Genomic DNA, 19,527 nt, shown 5'->3' with positions numbered 1-19,527 from the left:
ACATGTTAGCAAACATGCTAATTCATGTTAGCAATATGTTGACACATGCTACCAATTTGTTAATCCACAATAGCAATAGCAATTTGCTATCAACATGCTAAAACATTTTAGCTATACAATAAGTCATGCTACCATAATGCTAAAACATTTTAGCTATATACTAAATCATGCTAACAACATGCTAAAACATATTAGAAATCTGCTATTTAATGCTAGCAACATGTTAAAATGTGGTATGTGTGCTAATTTATGGTAAAACATGCTTACAATATGTTCTAACATGTTAGTAATGTGGTTATTCTGCTATAAAAATGTTAATGTTTTGTTAATTTACGCCAGGAACATGTTAGCAAAACATGCTATCTTTTGATAGACTATATTGCCTTCAAAACCTTTAAACTTAAAGCTTTAAAACTACTTTAAATCACTTCAAACTGAACACCTTCAAACGTCACGCTTTTAAAAAGTCTTTAAACTTTCTGGTCAGGCTTTCTCAAATCATAATTAACTTTTTAATCTAGTACTACTTAATATTGTCTAATAGGGATAGTTCACCAAAAAAATGAAAATTATGTTAATATTTCCTCAGCCTTAAGTTGTTCCTAACCTGTAACATTGCTTTGTTCTGTTGAACACAAAGGGAGATATTTTGAAGAATGTGGGAAACTGAACAGTTATTTGGCACCATTGAAATCAATAGTTTTGAATCAAACGTTTATATTTTCCTTTGTGTTCAGCAGAACAAAGAAATTCATACAGGTTTGGAAAATCTTTAGGGTGAGTAAATAATGACAGAATTTTTTTTTATTTTTGGGTGAATTATCCCTTTAACTATGTACAAGTAAGCGCACTTACTGTAAAATAAAGTGCAATCAAACTTAAGCCCTATTTGCACGGGATTAGTATTATCTAGGGAACTCTGTGATTTAGAAGTTACTCCCCCACATCTGAGTTGCGTGGGACATTCGCACGGGATAAGCAAAGCCTGTGATTTTACTCGAATTTACTCCCGGATATGATGTCAAGACTTGTAAATGTTTTTTTCATTTTAGATATAGCTGTATGAAATCATAAATGTATCAATATCGTTTTGATTGTTTTATAGTAATAAAAATGATTTCATTGAAAAATGATTTCACAGTAATAATAATAATAATAATAATAATAATAATGCGTTCAATTTATATAGCGCTTTTCAAGGCACTCAAATCGCTTTACATTGAAGGGGGGGAATCTCCTCAACCACCACCAATGTGCAGCATCCACCTGGATGATGCGACGGCAGCCATATTGCGCCAGAACGCCCACCACACACCAGCTGATTGGAGGAGAGGAGACAGAGTGATGAAGCCAATCAGGATATGGGGATTATTAGTAGGCCATGATGGACAGGGGCCAATGGGCAAATTTGGCCAGGATGCCGGGGTTACACCCCTACTCTTTTTCCGAAAGACATCCTGGGATTTTTAACGACCACAGAGAGTCAGGACCTCGGTTTAACGTCTCATCTGAAAGACGGTGCTCTTTTGTCAGTATAGTGTCCCCAGCAATATACTGGGGCATTAGGACCCACACAGACCACAGGATGAGCGCCCCCTGCTGGCCTCACTAACGCCTCTACCAGCATCTACCTGGTTTTCTCAGTTGTTCTACCATCCAGGTACTGACCAGGATCAGCCCTGCTTAGCTTCAGTGGGAAACCAGTCTTGGGCTACAGGGTGATATGGCTGCTGGCCAATACAGTTAAAAACTGAACTGAGCTCAGACCAGCGGCAGGAGTCAGAGTTCATTCATCACGAGTGAGAAGCTAAATGTAAAAGCACCCATTTAAGCGAGCTGTCATTCTACTGTTCTGTTCTGTTTTTCATTAAGAATAGTATTGATATTAATATTAAACACACCATTCAAGCAATTTGCTCCCAAATTGGTACTCATTATAAAGTTAAAGTATAATCCGTGCAGGAATTCATAACATAATGCAGCCTCCATTCTTCATGAAAGATAAAGATAAAAATGTGCACAGTAAACAAAAACCTTGCAAAAATTATATACGATCCGCCTGATCCTGGCCAAATCACAGAGATGCCGATTCGCACGGGACTACTATTATCACAGGACTCGGTGTTCAGCGAAATATGGCAGGTCATTTGCGGAGGAATTTTAACTTTACAAATCACAGACTTCGCACGGGATTAAGATAACAGACATTCTCTGAAATTATAACAAATCACCAGAGGTCCCCAGATAATACTAATCCCGTGCGAATAGGGCTTTATTTTATAATTTCAGTACATGAATTATGTAGCTCCATCAATATTTAATATCACTTTCAGTGATGTTTTTGTTTCAGTGGACTTACCATGACAGTACCGGAGTCAGACATCTGCAACTTCTTGCTCTTGCTGGATTCTGAAATGAACAGGCTAGTCAGTATTGCCAGCATTTACAGTAAAATGATGATATTGTGCTGCTTTATTTCCATCATCAGCCTGTTGATAATGATGAACTGAGTACCTCGGCTGGCTGCCCATTTAGTCTCCTGTGATATTTCCGGCTCAGTCCGGCGTACAGCACCCAAACATAGTGCAGCGTGTAAAAGAAGGAGGCCATGTACAGCGTCTGCGGGATATGATAGTCAAAAGTTAATGAAGTTTATACATTCTAGTCTCAGAAAAGGCTAACCATGTTGTCGCAATACCGTAACCCATGTCTCTCACATTTATTGTGTGATGGCAGTGATTCCTAACCCATATGAAAAATATAAATGTCACGGTCTAATCACGGCAGTCGCTTTATTTAACAATACAAACATGCAGAAGAACAGAATAAACACAGGAGTAACACAACCAACTAAACAGACAAGAACAGACAAAGAAACCATGAAAATGAGGCCTATAAATACACAGACTCCGTCCACACGAAGCCAGAGCTTTCAAGAAATATCTGCGTACACACGAGAGCAATGAAACCGACTCAAAACGATGCAGTATACATGCCAGGCCAGTGTGTGGCGCTGAAATTCTGCCACAGAAATACACTAATAACGGAGAAGAAGAGTTGTGGCTAGAAGGGGTATAGCAGTGGTAGGAGGTGAAGCAAAATCTCACAATAAAATAACAATAAATGCATTTGCTACTTAACAGATGTGTTTTATTAACGCCTACACCTACCCCAAACCTACCCTTACAATAATGCAGATACGGTTATTAAATGACACGATATTGATGTGCGCATGCCCAATGCCCGTAGTTGTATCCCTTTTACTCTTTCACCATGCCGGACGTAGTGTGATGACATCACAGTTTCAGAAAATATACGGATTGGCTGTACACACGAAAACGTAAGAATGTAGTTTTCAGATTTATTCACTTTGGGACCCGGTTTCAGAAAATATCAGATTCATGCTTCTAAAACGCCGCATCCGTGTGGACGAAACGCTGATACGGTACAAAATGTATACGTGTACAGCTAAACGCGTCTCCGTGTGGACGGGGCCTCAGTGAAGGGAGGAAACAAAGAACAGGTGGAGTTAATCAATTAACAAATGAGTAACCATGGAAACAAATGGGAACATGCCTAGAACATTTACATTTATGCATTTGGCAGACGCTTTTATCCAAAGCAACTTACATTGCATTCAAGGTACACATTTTTACATTATTGTCAGTTCTTGCTTTCCCTGGGAATCGAACCAGGAAACCATGACAACTAATAATGAATGATGAAAAAAACAAGGACTGAATGGGAAATTGCCCCCTATATCCTCAAATAGGCCATCATTTGAAGGGACAGCCATTTGTAGTGGTGTCTGAAACCATAGTGGACGTTATTGAGTGCACTCATTCAATCCCATAATGCACCGCAATACACAACGGCTGTCCGAATTCATTCGCTTGTTTTCATTCACTCCTTCAAGTGAACTGTATTAGTGGACTAAAGAAGGGAATAGTGATTGAGAGTTTAGGAGGCGATTTTGGATTTAGCCAAGAACTAACACAGGTAAAACTGAAACCTCAGGTGACTGACAATGTATACTTTAGCATCCTTTGGAAAAAAAAACCAATATGCTTATTTGCAAACTAAATGCAATGTTTTCGGAAACTTTAAATACATCACCATATGTAATTTCATAATTTCATCATATTAATGCAGTCTCTGAAATATGGTTAAAGTGTACAGCTAAATGTACTGACACACATTTATGGAAAACTAAAATAAATCTAATGTCATTTCTTCATTCATGTCATTAAAACTTGTGTGTCTTGTGTGTAAAAAAAATAAAAAATCTGTTATATATATATATGTGTGTGTGTGTGTAATTATATATATATATATATATATATATATATATATATATATATATATATATATATATATATATACACTGTAAAAAATTTGTGGTGGTTTTTGTTAGTTTAACTTAAAAAAGTAAGTAACCTGGTTGCCTTAAAATTTTGAGTTTATTGAAATTAAAAATTTGAGTTGATACAATGAAGGAAATTAGTTTAATAAATAGAAACTCAAAATATTTTTGTATCTGAACCACATAAAAAATGTGATAAATCATGAAAATAGCACTATTTGGCATGTTTCACTGCGTCACCAGAAATAACACACACATTATTACCCAATATGCTTCCAAATCTTTTAATAATCTTTTAATAAAGGTTGTCGAATCTCAAAAAAAATTCATTGTATTAACTCAAAATTTTAATTTCAATGAAATTTTAAGGCAACCAGGTAACTTTTTTTCTAAATATTTTTTACAGTGTATATATATATATATAATTACACATTTCTTACATATTATGTAACAAATTATTATTTATATAACACATTTATTATATATTTATGTACTTTAATCGCATCCAAAATAAAAGTGTGTTTACATAATATATGTGTGTGTACTGTGAATAATTATTATGTATATATAAATACACACTCATTCATGTATATATATATATATATATATATATATATATATATATATATATATATATATATTATATTATCTGCAAGTATATATATATATATATATATATATATATATATATATATATATATATATATATATTTATATATATTGTATATATATATATATATATATATATATATATTGTATATACATATCATTTATATGATATATAAATATAACAATATTTCTTAAATATATACATGATTACAAAGTGCACGTTAAAGTGTACTTGTGTGTTAAGAAACAGTCATGAAAGTTCACTCTCTTTGAGTACACATACTTGGCCTTATTATATTATATTATCTGCAAGTAAAGTTTTTTTTAAATATACTTCTAAGATTTGAATTACACCACAAGTAAACATTCAATACAATTAAGCACATTTTTTTACACAAGTAACTAGGGTTGGAAAACACAGCGTTTGATGACATTCATGTCGAAGCATTCCTGAACGTCATTCCAGGATTGAGCAACTTCTTTATGTTAAAGTTAGCATATCGTTCTTCTAGAAAAGCCCTTTGAGCTCAGTTGACTGAAAGAGGATTATAGTTGTTAGTTATATTTGATCAAGGTGTGTTTCGGCTGATTTTAACAGTCACAAATCTATGTACACGATTGCACTATTCCACAATGCCTCAGCGTGCTTAAGTAGAGCCCTGTGTCATATCTGTGAGGGAAACACTTAAAGCTCATGCAAAGGTGAATGTGAATGGATGCTATTATACTCCAAAACTGACAAAACAGCAACATAAAAACACTATAAAAGAGTTCATACAACATACAACAAAATACGTCTTAATCCTGCTCACTTGATCTTGCATTGCGGTATGGTATGATCAGTAAGTCATGGAAAGTTTTTACATTACTTTAGCTCATCAAAATAATTAAAGCAATTTCAGCTTTTTTTAAATAAGTTATACAGGATTCAATTTTCAACTTGATTTATAAGTGAGTTTAAAATCATGTATTGGATTGCGTGTCAAACTGCTGAAATCAGGTGACATTGGCGATCCGAATCATGAATCAATACGCTGATTCATAACCGTTCGAATCTTTATTTGAGGTTCAAAAACAAACGCGGAAGAGAAGACAATGCTGAATAAAGTAGTTTTTGTTATTTTTGGACCAAAATGTATTTCCAATGCTTCAAGAGACTCTAATTACCCCACTGATGTCTCATTTGGACTACTTTGATGATGTTTTTATTGCCTTTCTGGACATGGACAGTATAGTGTGCATACACTTGCATACGCTTTCGGACTAAATATAAAATATCTTAAACTGAAGATGAACGGAGGTCTTACGGGTGTGGAACGACATTAGGGTTAATTAATGACACTCATTTCATTTTTGGGTGAACTAACCCTTTAAGAGTCTAGTCTTAGAATTTAAGAAAGTCATCACCAGTCCTCCTAACAACGCCTTCTAGTTTAATATTTTAATATTTGTGTCTGATGAAGCCAGTGATCATGCGTGGATGACCTCGCTGTTTCCTTGGAGACTGTATCCGTCACGGTGCCATCAAGATCGTAAACAAGCACAGAAATGGTGTCAAAAAAAAGTTTGCAACTTAAAAATACATTGGATAACTGGTATGGAGGAAAAACTGATTGAACTATACAATATAGCGTCGAAGGAATACCACAATAGAAACGATAAGGAAAGATTAAAATCTGCTCCAGTCTATAAGTGTGTTCATTTCAGTCAGCTGGTTGTTAAATGTGTCCCCGGCTTTACTGAAATACTACTATAAATCAGCTGTGGGCTACTAAAACTGTGTCTATTTGTCTGTCATTCACTACTTTAAGTAACGATAAAGGATGGAGCAATTGGAGGATATTGGAGCTTTAACTGTTTATTTCACACCAACATAATGAGTTGTTCTGCATCTGCGAGAATGTGGATGGGCTTTTGATATCGTGGCTCTACTTCCTGCTCTTTACTGCACAGACTCTGTCCCAAATCAGCACAAGATGTCAGAGCCATATTCAAATCTCCGGAGGCTTTACTTTTCTTCAGCAGAAGAGAATGGAGTCGCATCGTCCATAATTTCTTACGGTCTATGAGGTAAACCTGTTGTTGGAGACCTCCAAAACTAAATTAGGAAACTTTAAAATAGCATAATAGGGGCACTTTAGTAAAGTTTTACATATTTTTACACTTCTAGTGGTTCCCTAAGGATGAAGAAAACATGAAGACCAGATGATTTTGATAAGTCACTATGAGCTGTAAAACTTTAAATGATTAAAGTAAACTCATCCGGTCAGATGTGACTCATCGGTGAGTGTCACATGACCTCAGGCAGGGTTTTCCAAAACTCAGGGCGTTTCTCTGTATGGCGGATTGGCAAACACTGTAAAAAATATATATATATGTATATATTTACGTAACAATGTTGAATTGTTTGCTTGACAAATGCAGCCAACACTACAATATATGAAAAACTTGAGAAATTGTAATGAGATTATTTACTGAACTGTACAAATTTTGGTTGTTTTTTGTTGGTTTAACTTAAAAAAAGTAAGTAACCTGGTTGCCTTAAAATTTTGAGTTTATTGAAATTAAAAATTTGAGTTGATACAATGAAGGAAATTTGTTTAATAAATAGAAACTCAAAATATTTTTGTATCTGAACCACATAAAAAATTTGATAAATCATGAAAATAGCACTATTTGGCATGTTTCACTGCGTCATCAGAAATAAACACACACAATTACCCAATATGCTTAAAAAATATTTTAATAATATTTTAATAAAGGTTGTCAAATCTCAAAAAATGTTCATTGTATTAACTCAAAATTTCAATTTTAATGAACTCAAAATTTTAAGGCAACCAGGTGATTTTTTTTCTAAATAATTTTTTACAGTGTGTATATGGGGTAAAATTAAAGCACATCTAAAGGGACATGGTAATGGAAAATATTATAGGAGGAAAAAGTATATTTCAAAGCTTTTGCGTTCCCCGAGAAACGTATGCTTGCAAAGAAACTCAGAAGACATATGCGAGAAAACACATTCACTGCATTCATGCACTGACACTTTTTGTTTAAGAGTAAAACAGGTTTTAAAAAAATATTTATTTCATATATTCATATTTTTTTTCATAATAATAAACATGAAAGTGTCTTCTTTAAAGAGAGACAAAACTTGAGTCTGTGCTCCAAAGCAATATTTCCAATAGTTTAAGTTGGAAATTTCATTATTAGGTTTATGCTTAAAAAATATTATATATATATATAATTTAGTAATTAATGACAATAATTTATAACATAACAAGTACATCGGTTGCACATGTTTATTTTATGTTTTCTCATCAACATAATTAAAAGGATTTGTGCTTATAAATAAAAGGATTTGTGCTTATAATGCCTTAAAAGAAGATCTGCACGATTCTGGATCAATTGTGAATAATGATTTTTTGGTTTAAAATAGAGATCACGATTCTCACACGATTCTAAATAGACAGCTAAATAAAATAACATGCATTTTACTACAGATTCTGACAAAATGTTAATTGCTGCAGTCTATTTTTAATGCTTTTAAAAATCAGGGTGAATGAATGATTCAATGACTCACTCATAAATACTTAATTGTTTCATTACTGGATGAATCAGTGTTTTTGGCCGAATCTCTTGAGTGAATGATTCAATGACTCACTCACAAATAGTTCACTTGTTCCATTATTGGATGAATCAGCGTTTTTGAATGAATATCAAGAATAAATGATTCAATGACACAAAAATACTTAATTGTTTCATTACTGGATGAATCAGTGTTTTTGAACAAATCTGTTGAGTTAATGATTCAATGACTCACTCATAAATAGTTAACTTGTTCAATTACTGGACAAATCAGCGTTTTTGAACAAATCTGTTGAGTTAATGATTCAATGACTCACTCATAAAGAGTTAACTTGTTCAATTACTGGACGAATCAGTGTTTTTGAACAAATCTGTTGAGTGAATGATTCAATGACTCACTCATAAATAGTTAACTTGTTCAATTACTGGACGAATCAGCGTTTTTGAACAAATCTGTTGAGTGAATGATTCAATGACTCAGTCATAAATAGTTAACTTGTTCAATTACTGGACGAATCAGCGTTTTTGAACAAATCTTGCCACCTACTAGTGTAATGATGTAATTGAAATTATCAGTATTTGAAGCATCAAGTTACATGCAAAAGGAGATTTACTCTGTTTTGATCACTGCCACAGACGTCAGTGTTTTTATCCAATCTATAAACTTTTATCCCAGTACTTCTGTGATCATTTGAATTATTGTATAATGATACTGTGTGGTGTGTGAAGCTTTTCCATACCTAAACATGATAACGGCTCTCTCTGGATAAGAATGCAGATCTGAATGTTCACACGTACTTGTCAAAAGTGTAAAAGACGGAGCCCGAATCGCTGTCATTTAGGAATAAGAGCACGTGTGTTTGAATCCAGATCACGATTGTTCAGCAATTAATCATGCAGCTTTATAGTCCAGCCAATTCCAAACTACAGACTGAACTTTGCCTCCACGCATTACTGAGCAGTGACGACAATTCACCACTATAAACAAGATTGTGTGGAGTTAAAAGTGGGGCAGAACTAATTATATCTGGCAAAAGAATATGAACCAAATTTGCTGCTCCAGTTCCTTTTCAGATTCGTCCCAGTTCTGTATTTGTATTGTGATTTAGAACATAACGCTTTTAATGTCTGAGCTGAGAGCATCTCATCTTTGAAGTGAAACTGTCTAGCACAAATGCTTTTCTTCTCTGTCATATTTTTGCTAGATGCTAAACAAACAGACTTCAATAATGAGAGACACATGTTTGGACCTGCGGTGCACTGGCAGAGTCGAGAGAGGAATCACAGATTTAAAATGGACCCTCCCTCACTGGTGTTTCCTCAAACTTTTTTAGCAACATTTTATTGGCTAAAGACTGAGCATTTTTATGGTAATCTAGAAATCTTCAAAATATATCATATTACACGTCCAATAAACCATAGAGGCATATCCAGGAAACATGGTATTTTCGGTAACATGCTTTTACTTCCTCCAAATGTAAAAAATACCAGTCTGTTAAAACATTCCTTGAATTAAAAGGGACCAGAGAAAACAATGCAAGACTTGTTCAAATGCTTTCCCTTTAATGCAGTGCTGTTTGCGAATGTAAAAGGTCTGCAAAGTTAGGGGTGGGCGATATGATTAAAATCTTATATCACAATATAAGTAATTCATTAATTACGATAACAATGTACCGGTATATCACGATAGTTATTTTTGCTTTAATGCATCACTAGGTAACTTTTCAACCTTCATAATATATTTTCAAGACTCTTGTGATGATACATCGACTTACAATAGGTTGAATGACACGTCTGCCATAGCCTGATGGGGTCTGTATCGTTTTTAATCGTACTTTTAAACTTCGTGTTTTGGGTAGTAACCCGAGAAAAATAAGAACTACAAAATTCGACTGCTTTACGGCATATACGTCACTTCCACCAACACCCACACTTCCTTACATTCGGACGTTCAAGCCCAACTTTGTTCGTCAGATAATATAGTCATGTCCGAAGCAGCACAGACAATTAAGAAAGAAAAGGTTTTGTTGGAGGAAAGCAATAAGAGGAAACGAAAAAGTGATGGGATTAAAGGCAGGACGAGGATCAACATGTGACCAGCGTTTGCTCGTCGGCGTGAGCTGAAGGAGGCGTGCCCGACCGATGCTGTCCTGCTGGTTATGGTGATTATCTACCACTCAAACATTGAACTGAAGTATCATATAGATTCTGTAAAACGGTAACCAATAGACTACTATAATGACGCTGGCTTGTAAACGTGAGCATCGTGATTATTTGGCGTTTGAACAAAATAAAACCCATGAAATTATATTCATATGACATGCTGAAACATGCCACTGACTGTAACGTGACCTGGGATAAAGACATTTCACACGCGACGCCAGAAGAACACCTGCATGTGAACTCCTCTTGCAGTGTTCAGGGGAACTGTTAGTGCTGCACCGACCCGCGGGACGCTTTTATGAAGTTATTTGGCCCACCCCGCACCACTGTATATATTTTTACAACCCGCCGCGCACCCGCGACCATTAAATAGACATACGGAGTCCGCGGGTTATGAGACGAACCGCGCATCACTAGTTCAGGGCTATCAGGGCTGTCATGTCAACAAATGCACGCGCGATGGCATCCCCTGTTGTAGGATGACAGATCTTACGACAGTAGTTGAGGACATTATTTTTTCCCAACTGTAGGGGGACCCTGAGAGCAAAAGTTACCCAGAGCTGCTTTAAATAAGGTTTTTATGATATCAAACATTTTGATACCATTGAAATTTCAAAATCATTTAAAAATAAAAAAAACACTAATAAGCCTAAAAAAAAACTCTCAAGCTTACTGAAGACAAGTAAACTGGGATAAAGAAAGAGCAAAGAAAGCAAACTATAGAACAAAGACACAAATGAAATAGACCAACCGGAAAAATTCAAGAACTAGAAATACTACATAAAATGTATAAAGTAATCAAATGTATAAAAAAATAAAAAATTCGTAGTCTTTACTTTGTAAATTTAGGAATTTTAGGTAAATTTAGGAACTTTAATAATATTTATTCTTATTAAAGTAACAAAAGTGATTCAGTCAAGAGCAGTGAGAGATTTTCAGTCTTGTTGTTGTTTGATTAGCATTAATAATGACATCAGGTAAATTAGGCTGCTATCACTTTAAGACATCTAATATACTTGTGCGTTTTCTTTCTCAACGGTTTATGTTCACTTAAGACAAAAATGACTGGATTTACATGCAAATGCATGGTTACTTTGACTCACAGGTATGTGTATTTAACGTTCAAGCCCAATTAGGCTAGCCTGACAAGCCAGACCTACATCAAGATGTTTGGTCTGGAAACTCACCATAGACAGCTCAATCCGAGGGGCGGGATAAACGGTTGTCTTTCAAACTCCCTCTGCACGCGATAGGATAGCGCTACACCAACCAGAGCAACGAAGGTGAAGCAGAGCTCGCTGACAGATTAAACATTCACCATATCCGGTCGGGAAACCTCCGAACACATCTTCCCTTTTTAGGAATGACTTCAGTGCCGTTCTTTGTTCTTTTCTCAGAGAAAAGCTTAACTCCAAGTCTTCCAGAGTCGCGGTCAAAGCCGAATCGAAAGACCGCCGCCGTTCGCCAGTTTCTGTGTTTACTAGAAGCACGCAAACGCAACTCGGCCATCGTCCTAATGGCCCCGCCCGCCGACTCTATACACGATGTGATTGGCCTGGCAAGAGTTTGGCGAATACAGCTCAGAAGGGTATTGAGAGTTGCTAGACGACACTCGCGGGCAGATTAAATTTGCTGCCGCTAGGGTGCGTCTAGATTTCTAGGCTACAATTAGGCGGCAAAAGAACTCAGTTCAGTTCTCACACACTCTCTCAGAGAGTGTGCGTATATATACAGAAATGACTTGTCTTTTACTGCTAATTGCACTTCAACAGTTTAAAATCACCTGTTTTTAAACCACAATGCTTAAAAACACAAAACACGCACTTCTATGACACGCACTGCACTGTAAGTGGTAGACCAGTCACAACACACTGGGCCGTCTGACCAATCAGAGCAGACTTTTGGAAAGGAAGGTTTACAGACCAAATCCTTGATTGAGCTAATTCAGACACTAGAGAAAAGAGCTGATGCTGCAATGGATATTATGAGAAAATTAAAGTGTTTTTTGACCTTGGATGCATGTAAACCTGTTGTAGGAGACCTGCAAAATTAAATTAGAACCCTTTAAAATTGCATAAAAGGAGCACTTTAAACGTTTGAAAAGGATGCTAATCTTAGCAATATGATTGTTTTTTGATCCCAGATGCAGTCAACAGGGCCGGTGCTAGCCATTTGGGTGCCCTAAGCACAAATGCTTGGCGGTGCCCCCCCAATCCTGTTCTGAGCGGGGCTCGAACTCGCGGCCGTAACGTCATTAGCGCCATTCCGGCTGCCTTTATGTAAACAACATAACGGTGCATTTACGGCAAACACATTTAGCTTGCGAATGTACAACAAAGCATATAGCACTCATGGTAAATAATATATGTAAACATGTCTTGTAAATAATTATAGTACAGAGGAATACTCATTCTCCATCAGAATTGTCTATGCACGATTGTGATAGATAAGGATCTATGCTACTAATACTTTCAGTTCGCGGTAAACTATGATTTTAAACAATCATAGTACATTATTATGTACACATGACAGTCCTTAATATCAGCCTATATTACTTTTGTATATTAACATGCTTTTAGAAATATTTTATTTGTTATTTATACTGTAGCCTATTATGATGATTTTTTAACGACCCAGATTTTTTGGTGCCCCCCCAAGCACTTGGTGCCCTACGCGCAGTGCGTGATGTGCGTGTGCGGAGCGCCGGCCCTGGCAGTCAATCAAATATGACTGCTTCATTGTGGCTTTATTTGTGGAAGTATGCATTGTCAAAGGCATAAAGAGGAAGTATTGCTCTTTCACCTATGATGAGCATTATTTTAGCATGATTGTGTGTCAGTTTTATTAAAGTAACAGAAGTGATTCAGTCAAGAGCAGTGAGAGATTTTCAGTTTAGTAGTTGTTTGATTTGCATTAATAATGACATCAGGTAAATTAGGCTGCTGTCACTTTAAGACAGACTGCACAGATCCAGTATACTTGTGTGTTTTCTTTCTCATCTGTTTATGTTCACTTAAGACACAAACTACTGGGTTTACTTGCAGATGGATGGTCACTTTGACTCATAGGTATGTGCATTTAACCGTTCAAGCTCATATATGCGGCAAAAGCACTCAGTTCAGTTCTCACACACTCTCTATGAGCAGCGGCTTCATGTCGTGTGTCTCTCAGAGAGTGTGCGTATATACTGAAATGACTTGTCTTTCACTGCTAATTGCACTTCATCGCCTTAAAATCTCCTGTTTTTAAACTGCAATGCTTAAAAACACAAACGATAAGCTTTCGGTAAGCAAACTCACATGAACGTAACTGCGATAGAGACGGTAGTCCAAAATCTACGGAAGAGGATTAGGGCCAAGCAAAAAATAATAAAAAATAATAGCATCTCGAGATTAAAGTCATTATAATGCGAGATTAAACTTGTTAAATTTCACGAAAAAAGTCTAAATAAAATCTTGAGAATAAACTCATTAAATATCGAGAATAAAATCGTTGTGTTTCGAGAAAAAACTTGTTATATTTTGAGAAAAAAAGTCTAAATAAAATCTTGAGAATAACGCATTCGATCAGTGTTCATTGCATAGCATACTGATAGAGGACATTAATACAATTTTGTCATAATTAGCTAAAGTTGATAGTATTTTCTTTGTTACTGAAAGAAAGTCTGAAATATAGCTTGACTAAGTGATATCAGTATGCTATGCAATGAACACTGATCGAATGCGCTATTCTCAAGATTTTATTTCGACTTTTTCTCTCGAAACAGACCGACTTTATTCTCGATATTTAATGAGTTTATTCTCAAGATTTTATTTCGACTTTTTTCTCTAAATATAACGAGTTTTTTCTCTCGAAACAGACCGACTTTATTCTCGATATTTAATGAGTTTATTCTCAAGATTTTATTTCGACTTTTTTCTCTAAATATAACGAGTTTTTTCTCTCGAAACAGACCGACTTTATTCTCGATATTTAATGAGTTTATTCTCAAGATTGTATCTCGACTTTTTTTCTCGAAATTTAACGAGTTTAATTTCGCATTATAATGACTTTAATCTCGAAATGCTTTTTTTTTTTTTTTTTTTTTTGCTTGGCCCTAATCCTCTTCCGTAAAAATCTCTACCGGTTGGCAAATTTTTAGCAGTTAATCATGTTTACTGATATATTGACCACAACTACAACATGCACAGTAAGCGGTAGACCAATCACAACAGTCTGGGCCATCTGACCAATCAGAGCAGAGCAGAACAATCACAACAGACTGACCAATCAGAGCAGAGCAGGCTCTCGGAGAGTGAGTTTAGAGACAGAATCCTTGATCAAGCTGTTTCAGACACTGAGTGAAAAGAGCTGATGCTACAATAAATATTATGAGAAAATTGAAGTGTTTTGACCCGGGATGCAAGTAAACCTGTTGTAGGAGACCTGCAAAACTAATCTAGGATCCTTTAAAATAGCATAATAGGAGCATTTTTTTAAAAGAATGCTCATCTTAGTATTATTTTGTTCTTTTGATCCCAGATGCAGTCGACTGCTCCAATGTGGGTTTTTTTGTGGAAGTGCAAGTATGATGCAAAAACATTGCATGAACAAAGGCATAGAGAGGAAGTAGTGCTCTTTCGCCTATGATAAGCATTATTTTAGCATAATATTGAGTCAGTTCTGTACCTGTTCCACTATGTGAAGGTTGTAGCAGATGTTGTAAGAGTCGCAGTTCTGGGTGAAGAGAAGACCACCAACCATCCAACTCAAAGCTAACAGCAGGTCTGTCAAACTTAACAAGAACAACGGCAGCACCTGAAACATAGGGTTGTTTCTGTGGTCAAAATTACATTTCTATGAACATGTTATATTGTTAATAATTCAATAGCTATGGAGGCTTACCTCTGGTTTCTTTACTAGTTTTGTATAAATGGCATATCCGATTATGGAGCCAGCACCTACAATGCTGAGAGGCAAATTATCAACACATATTAATAAGTAGGCTATACAAGACATAAAACACGTGTCTATTTATCAAATGACTGTACATAAATAAATAAATAAATAAATAAATAAATAAATAAATAAATAAATAAATAAATAAATAAATAAATAAAATAGATACCTTAGCATGGCCATTGTCATTTGAATACATCGAACTGTAGAGTATACCTTTGAACAGAAAAGAAAAACAAAGGAAGAATAGTGCATTTATTTGGTGTGTTTATTACCATGGAGACTCATATTTTTATGAGTTTATGACAATGCATGACCTAGATACGAGGTGTCTGGATATACGTTACGGAAGTCAGTGATTAGTTTACTTGCTAAATAAGTTAGTGTTTGAATGTATTATTACTTCTCAAATGCCGTGTCATTTAAAAAGATAATTTAAAGAAAATCTTTTCCATGCGCGCCCGAAGCTTAACTATGCTGTAAAATGTTGCAAAACTACTTACATATGTCAAGTTGTCAGTCGGAGTAGTGGTGTTCATCTGTGAATTATTTTGTCCAAAATAGTCCATATTGCAATAATAAATAGCCAAGTAGGACTATTTAGTGGTCAATTAATTCAACTTCAGCCCTTTATTCCACTCGAAATCCTTTCTTGTGTAACAAAAGCAAATATCAGTTCTAATAAATGTATATGTGCTACCAAAACATGCCAAAATAATCATTTAATCACACACACCAGAGTTACAAAGTAACAAAAATGTGCTTTCGAACTCGAGTACTGTAAATAAAAACTGCGCGCCCCGCCCACGGCAGCAGAGCGCGATTTCGATTGGCTACCATCCGATTGCGTCACACATTCGTCATGTTTCAATGTACATACGGAGCTCAAAGGAAGCGACAGGCGCGCGTGCTTCACTAGGCACATGGCGAGATAGTGGCGCTTTGTTTTGGCTCGCACAATCATCTGTATTTGCAAAGACGTCCCTTTGTCTGTTGTACGTGAAAATGCTGTGTGAAAATCGAAAATAGGGTTGTAGTCAAGACCACCTAATCCGAGACCAAGACCAGACACTCCTTAAATTCATAAAGATCAGAAATGACTTATCTTTGATCAATACATATTACTATGAGAAACTATATAAAGCTGTTACCAATCAAATAAAAATCAATCAATACAATTCATTGCACTGCAGAGGTGGTACAGTAGATGCATATGAATTGGTAAATTACACAAACGCATGAATAATGTTGAGAATAATGTTTTTTTTTTAAATATATTGAATGCTTGTAAGGCAATATCATGTTTACAGTCATGCTTCACATTTGTAAAAACAGCTCTCTTGCTCTTGTGATATTGCTTAATTATCACATTATAATATAAAATTCCAGATCAAGTACTGTTTTTGCAACAATATCTTGAATTTTGTGAGGATTTGTATTAATAGTGGTGACCTTCTTGACACAATCCCTCATTCATTTCTGAACCGACACAATAAATAAATCAGTAGAAATAAATATTTATAGCATCTGAAGCAGTGAGTTTATATAAATAAATCAGACAATGCTCTGGCAGCAGTGATATCCCAGCAGTTGTGATCTTGACCGGTCTTGAAACTAAATCCGACGTCCTCTTGACCAAGACAAGACTTTCAAAAACTGGTCTTAAGACCGGTCTCAAGTACTACAACACTTTTTTTGGCATTAACAAATCATGCAACAAAACTGAAAGTTCCAGTAACTAACGCGTTATTTTATAAGCTATAAAGATGTTAAAATATGAGTTACTCCTATTTGTTAAAAAAAAGGCTTTACCATGAACTAATTTGCTTGCAGTGTGGCCTTATTATCAAAGGCTGCTGTTTAAGAATAATCTTTTAGACACAGACTTATGAAATATGAATTACAAGATCCACATACACTCTAAAAATTGCTGGGTTAAAAACAACCCAAGTGGGGTTGAAAATGGATATTGGGTTGTTTGAACCCCAGACAGTGAATGGACCCATTCAAACAACCCAATTTCTGGGTTTGTCCATTTTAAATTCTAGTTTTTAACCCAGCATTTTTTTTAGAGTGTAGATCAGTGTCTAATCTGAATCCAGGTTGGTTGTGCATCTATTTTCTGTGACATAAATATGCACATTGATTGCTCGGTATTTAACCTATCCCACAATACAATACAAGAGATTATCATTTCAAACATGTTCAGTTTTGTCCGGTTGGTAGGAATAGTTAGATCTGACTGATGTGCATTATGCACTGGCCTGTCAGTTCCCATGACCATTAGAGCACTACTTCTCTCACCATGTCTGGCTTCATTAACGGCAGTATGCGTGAGAACAATGAACACAAGGACTGCCTACGAAGGCTGTCTAATAGAGTTTACGTCATTTCTTCATATCAGTCACTGTGCTTCACATGGAGGTTAAATATGGCAGTGCACATACACTAGGGCTATAACCTTTTGACTTTTTTTCAAATAAAAGATGTCATAAATTGACAAATCGGTCCTATTATGTTTTTTCAACTTTAGTTAGTGTGTAATGTTGCTGTCTGCGCATAAAAAAGATCTGCAAGGTAACAAAGCTCAAAGTCCACTCTAAAGGGAGATATACACTATATTGCCAAATGTTTTGGGACGTCTGCCTTTACATGCACATGAACTTTAATGACATCCCATTCATAATCCGTAGGGTTTAATATGGAGTTTGCTGACTGTTTGCAGCACTAACAGCTTCTTCTGGGAAGGCTTTCCACAAGGTTTAGGAGTGTCTTTATGGGAATTTTTGACACTTCTTCTAAAAGCGCATTTTTGAGGTCAGGCACTAATGTTGGACGAGAAGGCCTTAAGCGCTCAGTCTCCACTCTAATTCATCCCAAAGCTGTTCGATCGGGTTGAGGTCAGGACTGTGCAGGCCAGTAAAGTTCCTCCACACCAAACTCACTCATCCATGTCTTTATGGACCGACGCTTTGAGCACTGGTGCGCAGTCATGTTGGAACAGGAAGGGGCCATCCCCAAACTGTTCCCACAAAGTTGGGAGCATGAAATTGTCCAAAATGTATTGGCATTAAGAGTTCCTTTCACTGGAACTAAGGGCCCAAGCCCAACCCCTAAAAAAACCCAACAACAACCAAACACCATAATCCCCCTCCACCAAACTTTACACTTGGCGCAATGCAGTCAGGCAAGTACCGTTCTTCTAGCAACCGCCAAATCCAGGCTCGTCCATCGACTTGCCAGACAGAGAAGCATGATTGGTCACTCCAGAGAAGATGTCTACACTGCTCTAGAGTCCAGTGGCGGCTGCTTTACACTAGCCTGGCTCCGCCCTCCTATGTTCTTCCGCTCAATTTTCATTTTCCTTCAGTACTAAGTCTGGGATTGCAGTATATTCTCTGTTTTTTTCCGGTCAAATTTTAACCGGTCCAATCAGTGAACAGAGGGAGTTGCTGAGAATGATGATGTTAATGTCGTGCGCTACAGTCTATGGTTTGAGATGACATACGTCACAACCAAATGTTAGTGATTGGTAATGGCAGATCTAGAGTGGCTCTGGGCAGATCCAATAGTTTTAAACTTGAACAGAGTTCCCGCCTTCAAGAATGTTAACCCTTGTCAATGGAGAGTGGCCAGACTCTCGGTACAAATGAAATGTAGGAGAGTCTGGTAGGACCAGGCTAGCTTTACTCCACTGCATCCCACGCTTTGCAATGCACTTGGTGATGTAAGGCTTGGATGAGCTGCTCGGCCATGGAAACCCATTCCATGAAGCTCTCTACACACTGTTCTTGAGCTCATCTGAAGGCCACATGAAGTTTGGAGGTCTGTAGCTATTGACTCTGCAGAAAGTTGGTGACTTCTGTGCA

The 19,527-nt window shown here is 36.2% G+C and overlaps 1 protein-coding gene across 1 annotated transcript in view; it reads right to left on the bottom strand.

Moving 5' to 3' along the window:
* tmem116 (transmembrane protein 116) overlaps window positions 1-16,411 on the bottom strand; it is a 34,890-nt gene extending 18,479 nt beyond the window's left edge. Inside the window, exons 1-6 of the mRNA XM_067437603.1 lie at window positions 16,162-16,411; window positions 15,828-15,874; window positions 15,605-15,668; window positions 15,389-15,517; window positions 2,515-2,619; window positions 2,360-2,409 (exon numbers count right to left, since the gene is read on the bottom strand). Of these exons, the coding sequence (XP_067293704.1) occupies window positions 2,360-2,409; window positions 2,515-2,619; window positions 15,389-15,517; window positions 15,605-15,668; window positions 15,828-15,874; window positions 16,162-16,227 (461 nt within the window). The 5' untranslated portion in view covers window positions 16,228-16,411. The remainder of the gene's footprint in view (window positions 1-2,359; window positions 2,410-2,514; window positions 2,620-15,388; window positions 15,518-15,604; window positions 15,669-15,827; window positions 15,875-16,161) is intronic.
* Between the last annotated feature and the right edge of the window lie 3,116 nt (window positions 16,412-19,527).

Source organism: Pseudorasbora parva, chromosome 3 (assembly GCF_024679245.1).
Source record: "Pseudorasbora parva isolate DD20220531a chromosome 3, ASM2467924v1, whole genome shotgun sequence".
Lineage (NCBI taxonomy): Eukaryota > Metazoa > Chordata > Actinopteri > Cypriniformes > Gobionidae > Pseudorasbora > Pseudorasbora parva.
The sequence above is the reverse complement of the archived record's forward strand: the minus strand, read 5'-3'. Positions and strand labels throughout refer to the sequence as shown.